Source organism: Pyxicephalus adspersus, chromosome 2 (genome assembly GCF_032062135.1).
Source record: "Pyxicephalus adspersus chromosome 2, UCB_Pads_2.0, whole genome shotgun sequence".
Lineage (NCBI taxonomy): Eukaryota > Metazoa > Chordata > Amphibia > Anura > Pyxicephalidae > Pyxicephalus > Pyxicephalus adspersus.
In genome coordinates, this window is record NC_092859.1 from 120,673,592 (window position 1) to 120,680,680 (window position 7,089).

Sequence of the window (7,089 nt, forward strand, 5' to 3'; positions counted from 1 at the left end):
GTTTTAGGGGATGTTAGTCACAGATGTTCCCCACTTGTACCTATATTTTTGGTTTCTTACACCTCCCCATTCCCCAACTGAAGTTCAGAATGTTAGTTAAGTGGACAGGAATGTGTAACATGGCAGGGAAACCCATTTTAATGGGCAGAGTGTTTTATGTTCTAATGATGCTGTAGTAATGAGATTGTAAGGGCAGAATGTGCCCGCCACTTGCACCTAGATTTTCAGTTTTGTACTCCCCACCTCAGACAAATTGGTGTACAAAGAAGAGAAGCAGACAGTAGTTTCATAGGTATAGATTTGTGACAGGTAGGTATATTTTTAGGGGCCCCACCCCAATGCTCCTTGCTATGTTAGTGGCCCCCGGGGTCCCCAATTTGCACTTTCAATTTAGGACTCCTAGTTGCACTTTTCTCTGAAACAGCAACCCCAAAGTTCAATTTTCCTAACGTTTTACATTTGTGACCCCCATATCTTGAAATTCTTTACAGCTGGGGGCCTGAAATTGTAATAACTAGTATCTATGAGGGTCCCTGTACACCCTGAAAATTACAGATCATTGTGACATACATATTAGGAGATATGGAGGTTTGTATACAGAGCTATGAGGATGCAGAATGGCATGCAGACTTTATACACACTGGATACATTTCACAGGCAGATTTTTTAAAAAATAGAAATCGGAGCTCGTGCTATGAGATGGGGGCGGGGCTGCCTGTGTCTCCTCCACATGAAGGCTGAGCTGTGTGCTCACCTCTCATTGGCAGCAATCCTCTGAACGAATGACACAGAGCACAGAGCAACCTCACCGAGATCCGTGCATCCGAGGATGAGAGCTGCCGAGGAGAGCTGGGTGGGGTATTCAAATCAGCCGGGCGAGCAACCGGCTAAAAACCTCTGGGGAGAACTATGCTTCATGTTTTAGAAATTAGAATATAAGTAGATTAGCAGTAAGAAAACTAAGCAAGGCTGACAACACCTGCAAGCCCTATGTTGTCAGCCCTAATGTATTTTCAGTTGTTGCATGATCTTATAACATAAAATACGGGAAACGTGCATTCATATCAGAAAGGTACTGAATGCTTTTTTATTTTGCTTTAATGTGCAGGAAAACTACAAATCTAATGATTTATGTGACACATGAAATGTACTTCTAGGTCTGCTATAAATCCAGTCACATCAGTCATATGTATTTTTATGTCCATAATAAAGGTAACTTGAAATTGGGCATGCTATGTTTAGTATTGCCTGTGGAAACTGACATTGTATGTGTTTAGCATGCATTGTATTTCATTATTTGCCAGGATCTAGAAGGATTTATAATGCCTTTCTTCCATTCAGTACTAGCTTGGAGACATTTGCAGGACTTTTCCAGCAGTTTATCTTCCCTTTTCAGTGGGGATTACATAATTATAGCACAGAAATCCTGTATAGCTCCAGGCAGTGAAAACATCAAGTCAAACAGGTCTGTAAAGCAGAGGTCTTCAGTCTAACTTCATGCTGCAGTTCCAGTACAGATGCAGACAAGTTGTACGTAAACAATGCAAACAGATCTAAAAGAACAACAAAAAAGTCTACCCACCTAAGGTCACTGTTAGGAAACAATTTATATGGTACAGAACATATCAGAAATTTGCTGACAGAGGTTTCTGTACCCAAATATTTTTTAAGTATATCCGCAGGCCAGAAAAGGTTAAGACAAAGCTATCCCAGGTGAAGGCACTGAACATGCCAATGGCTGATCTGAGTCACAAGAATTTGTCTGGCACATCTGTGATTTCCCATCTGTCTGTTGTAAGGAAACTCAGGGCAGTAAATCCGCTGACATCAAAGATTCAGATGTGCTTCAGCATCAAAAGAATGCAGGACTGCCAGCCTCAGGGAAGGGAAAAGCCAGATAGACGGATTTATATGATGACCACTTTATTTATCCCTACTTTAAAGGTGGGCATTTCATGAGATTACATAATCTTTACTATCTTACTGGTTGCTCATTACAGGAAGGATTTATCTAATTAAAAGAAATGATTGATAGGGAACCTTGGGTGACAATGAACTGGTGTATGTACATGACACAAATAGGGAAGAAAAAGTAAAGGATAATGAACAGTTTCAAGAAAGAAAAAAAGTGAGAACATAACACACACAAAAAAAAAAATACAAACTCATACAAATTCAACTTAAGAACAAACCTACAGTCCCTATCTCGTATGTAACCCGAGGATTGCCTGTATAGAAGGGGTCTGTTCCGCTTAAATTCATTCCACAGCACCATAAACTGCCCCTATGCATGGAAAACAAAAGATTGGGCATCCTCTTCAGTAAGAAATATAAAGCTATGAATAAGATTTTATCCAAATTTAAGACACTTGGGTGACTATTATTCTATTAGTTTCTGTTGGAGACACAGATAGACACCCTATTCTTCCCCATGGTCTCATGCCTGAAGAATGTAACTATGTGCTGTAGTATAGTGATCAGTACAACCACAGATAATTAAAACAACTTCTCTACAAAAGAGGCAAATTGCTTTTCACACTGCTATTCATTGTGATTTTATGTTGTTCCATCATTTCAAAGGAACTGAGAGCAGCAGATCCCAGGGGCAGACATGCTAATTTGTGGTGATAGAGAGATAAACTTAGGGCAACAATTACATTGGGTGGCATAAATGTTATGGAGTTTGTGGTGAAGGAGAACAGCGTAACAAAACATCTCAGTAACTGGCCAGAAAAGGATGGACACGGTTGTTACTGGAGAGTTCTGCATGTTACTAAAGAAATGTTACATGAGAGCTTCCGCATCACAAAGGGGGCCAGACTCAACATCAATAGACTTATGTCAACACAGTAAAATACAGATACTGGTAAACAGATTTTCAAATTAAAGTCAAAATCTGGGTTCCCGTCCTCCAGTGCTGACCCCCTTTCTGCCCACACACTGCTAAGAATATTATTTTCTCTTTAGGCTGGTCAAGTGATCACTTTCTTTTCAGATCTTCCGCACAAGTGGAAGGTTCTGGAGACAGAACATTAATCTGCGTCACTGTATGTATGCCAGTATGAGGGCCCTTTGGAGATTCCTCACGGGCAGTCCCATGACGCCCTCTACCAAAAGTATTTCCACAGCCTTCTGTTTTAAATGTATATTGGAATGAGGACATCTAGTGGCACAGACAGGGATTACTGCAGGGGAGCAGCCCCAGAGAGGAGGGGAGTATGTAAGCCAAATGTCATTTCCGATTTAAAAGGCGCCTACTGCTTTCTCTGCTGAACGTCAGCATTTACATAGAGCTAGGCACATTCCCTGAGGCTTGCTGCCTGGTCACCATACGTTCTAAGGTGTTTCACTAGGGCTGTGCCAGGGTGATAGGAAAACCTGTCCGGCTAGAAACGAACATACTATGGTGCTTGATTCCCCATTTCTTTCATTAATTTCATCTTTCTCAGCCTTTTGAAAGAACCCATGTTTATAGAACTCAATAAATCATAGCAGAGGAAACTCATTAACTCAAGGAAACCTTGAGCAATTTTTCTCCGCTGTCCCGTCCATTCAGCTACCTCATAGTGCTCTGGGAAACTTTGTCATGTAATTACAGTTTATAAAAGATACTCGTCCACAGTACAATACCTAAATGTCAGGCAGGCGACGGGGCCATAGAACTGATGGAGGTAATACAAGTGGAAATGGAGAACAAGACAAGTCAGGGTGAAACTGGCTGTTTACAAGCACGGGGATAACTTTTTGCCTAAACAATGTCATTAAGAACGGAGCAGACTTGTAATGCCCGCATAGTAACATCAGAGATGTGATGGAGCGCACCTGACATTCTGGCTAAAGGAGGTGCTGGTATGAGGGCTGAGGGTTTGGGTGGGGGACCAGAAGCTTCCAAAACACCGGAGAGCAGCAAGGTTACACAACTCGCACAGAAACAAGGCAATGTAGTGGTCACATCATGCAATATATTCGGAACACTAACTTTTGTCTATGATCAGCCCTTGGCCAGGGATAAAACTTTCAGTAAGTAGAAATATAGCCAAACTCCGGGGATGAAAAACATTTGTAAAGGGTCAACCTTCTCACTGCAAGGGCTGACCGCTTTAAGAAGATGCAATCAAGGTGTATATGGGGGTTATAGGGAACATTCAAGTCCTTGCTATACACAAAGTCCTGATCATGACATTTATGGACACGAAGGACAAGGTCTGGAAGCAAGCCTGGCATTGTTATCTGTTATATTATTATCAAACAGGATTTATATAGCGCCAACATATTACGCAGCGCTGTACATATGAAAACATATTACATATGAAGGGCAGCGAGTGCCCAGACCTCTCCTATGGATGTACCAGGAGTCAGATGGGCGCAGAACGCTCCCAATAAAACAATTTGTGGATGAGCTGCAAACTCAGAACTTGCAAACCCCACACCGTGATCACAACTGCACAAATGTATTTTCCAACCTGCTTGCAAGAAGAATTCTTTACATTTGGCAATCAGTGGGAAAACAAAGCTTTCACTTGCATGGGTGAATGGGAAAGATGATCACCACAGGTCCCGGTGGTGAATACGTCATTCATTCAGGGGCAGAAAAGTCTCACTTCCCATTGTTATCTCCCAGACATCTCACCATCTTTGTTACATAGCCAGGCTGCAATGTATAGAGATCCACCAAGAATAATAAATCCACCCAGACGCTTCATACCTGGCTGGCCAGATCACAATTGTCCCCTGCATTAGGAAATAAAACTTTGTGATTCTGTAATAAAATAATACAAGGCAATGTATAGCAACCAATCAGATTCCTGGACAGAGTCAGCCTGGATGGGTTGCTAGGGGTTACCACAGCTTGCTGTGCATGTTTATGGCATTTTCTCTGGGAATTCATACATTTTATTGTATGTAAGGGAGAAAAACCTAACTGCAATGTAGTCACAGTGACACCAACAACACACATTACACAATCCGACACCGGGCAAAGTCTATACAAATCCGGGAGCAGTGCTGGCAGGTCCTCCCCTCAGGTGTCATAATAATATTATGATCGTGCGAATCATTCACCCCCTGTCCTCGTCCCTCATCCAATGCCCAGACAAAGCGGACACCTACCGTGCGGGTCTTATCCGGCTTCATCACCTGGTGCCCTATGGAGGGGATGTACACTTCCAGCATGGCTCCAGCACCAGGGGGATAAGGGTGACACCGGAGGAATAGGGGGACACCGGAGGAATAGGGGGACACCGGGTGCTCCGCTCCTCTACAAGTGTACACAAGCCGTGTAATACAGCCCGCTCTCCTCAGCTGAAGTAACCGCCCCGCCCCTCATTCATCTTCTGGGACGAGGCCCCGCCCCCTGCCGGGCACACATACGCACAATGGCCCCTGACCTCCTCACATTAGGCTCCTCACCCCCCTCATGTCCTCCATTCATCACCAACCCAGAGGGGAAACAGGGTGCTGGGATAGTTTCTGGGGACATGTCACCCCTCCCCAGCTGTCCCTCTTTCCTCCTCAGATATCTCTATAATAAGCGCAGTGTTTTTTAAAATTGTTAACATTGGGGAACCCCTAATATAAAAAATGATTCTAGATTGTAAGCTCTTCTGGACAGGGTCCCCCCCTCCTGTATCACTGTCTTTATTTGTCATTTGCAACCCCTATATAATGTACAGCGCTGCATAATATGTTGGCGCTATATAAATCCTGTTTAATATTAAAAATTAATAATATCCATAATATAGACCAGGGGTGCCCACACTTTTTTGGCTTGCAAGCTACTTTTAAAATGATCTATCATCAATAAACATGCTAAATATATATTTATTTATATATATCCCGAGTATACTTTATATTTAAAATATATATTGTTTACTTTTCATAACAGCATGAACATGTGTGGCACAATACATGACATCCTAAACTGAATGGAATCAGATAAGTTGCATAGCCCGGACAGTAGTGATGGTAGCCGGCCTCAAACAGACTTCTAAATGATCGCCAGTCATGGTGGAATGGTATTTGGACTTAAATCCTGTGAGTGGTAGAGTTTATTTTGAAAGGCAGGGCTCCGCAATCTCGAGCCCACCTATTGGGCTCCCCTATCCTGAATTGTAAGCTCTTTGGGACAGAGTTGTCTACTCCTCCTGTGTCACTGTGTCTGTCTGTGATTTGCAACCTCTAATTAATGTACAGCGCTGCGTAATATGTTGGCGCTATATAAATCCTGTTTACTAATAATAATAATATTATTCCGCGGCTCACAGGACATTAGCATGGTGGTCGGTAGGAAGAATTCCTCTTACATTGCAGGCCAGTGTGAACAATGTCCCCTTACAGAGAGCCAAAAACGCATTGGTGTCACTACAACTGACCTGAGAGACACAAACTGCTAAAAAGAAACTTCTGGAGGAATGCTGGTTGAGAAACACTGATATAGATGGCTATACAGACCATGTATGATGTTTTATTTATCACCTCAAAGGAGCTCACAGTCTAATGTCCCTACCTCAGTCATATGTACAATGTAAATTTTGGGGGAAGCCAATTAACCTAACTGCATGTTTTTGAAATGTGGGTTGAAATTGGAGTGCCTGAATGAAACCCACACAAACACGGGAAGAACTTGCAAACTCCATGCAGATAGGGTCCTGGCTGAAATTCAAACCTGGGACCTAGCACTGCAAACCAGAGTGCTAACCACTGTGCCACCGTGCTTATATAAGTACTAGGTCCCAGCTTCCAGTCCCTGTCAGAACACTATCTGCATGGAGTTTGCGGGTTCTCCCTATTTGTGGGTTTCCTCCAGGCTCTCCCACATTCCCAAAACATGCAGTTAGTTTAACTGGCTTCTCCCTAAAATTTGCCTTAGTCTTAATGATGTATGACTATAGTAGGGACATTAGATTGTGAGCTTCTCTGGTTGACAGTGACATAACTATGGACTTTGTAAAGCACTGCGTTATATGTCAGTGCTATATAAATACTGTGTCATAATAATAATAACTCATAGAAAGGGCTCTATTTATAAAACAGAGGGTCAGATATTCCATCAATCATTCCCTGGTGGGAACCTTCCAGGTCTATGTGTTT

General features: G+C 42.6%; 1 protein-coding gene across 1 annotated transcript in view; it reads right to left on the minus strand.

The window, feature by feature from the left end:
• The window catches only part of SNX22 (sorting nexin 22), a 16,381-nt gene extending 11,098 nt beyond the window's left edge, over nt 1-5,283 (minus strand). Inside the window, exon 1 of the mRNA XM_072402223.1 lies at nt 5,110-5,283. Within this exon, the coding sequence (XP_072258324.1) occupies nt 5,110-5,172 (63 nt within the window). The 5' untranslated portion in view covers nt 5,173-5,283. The remainder of the gene's footprint in view (nt 1-5,109) is intronic.
• Nucleotides 5,284-7,089: the final 1,806 nt, after the last annotated feature.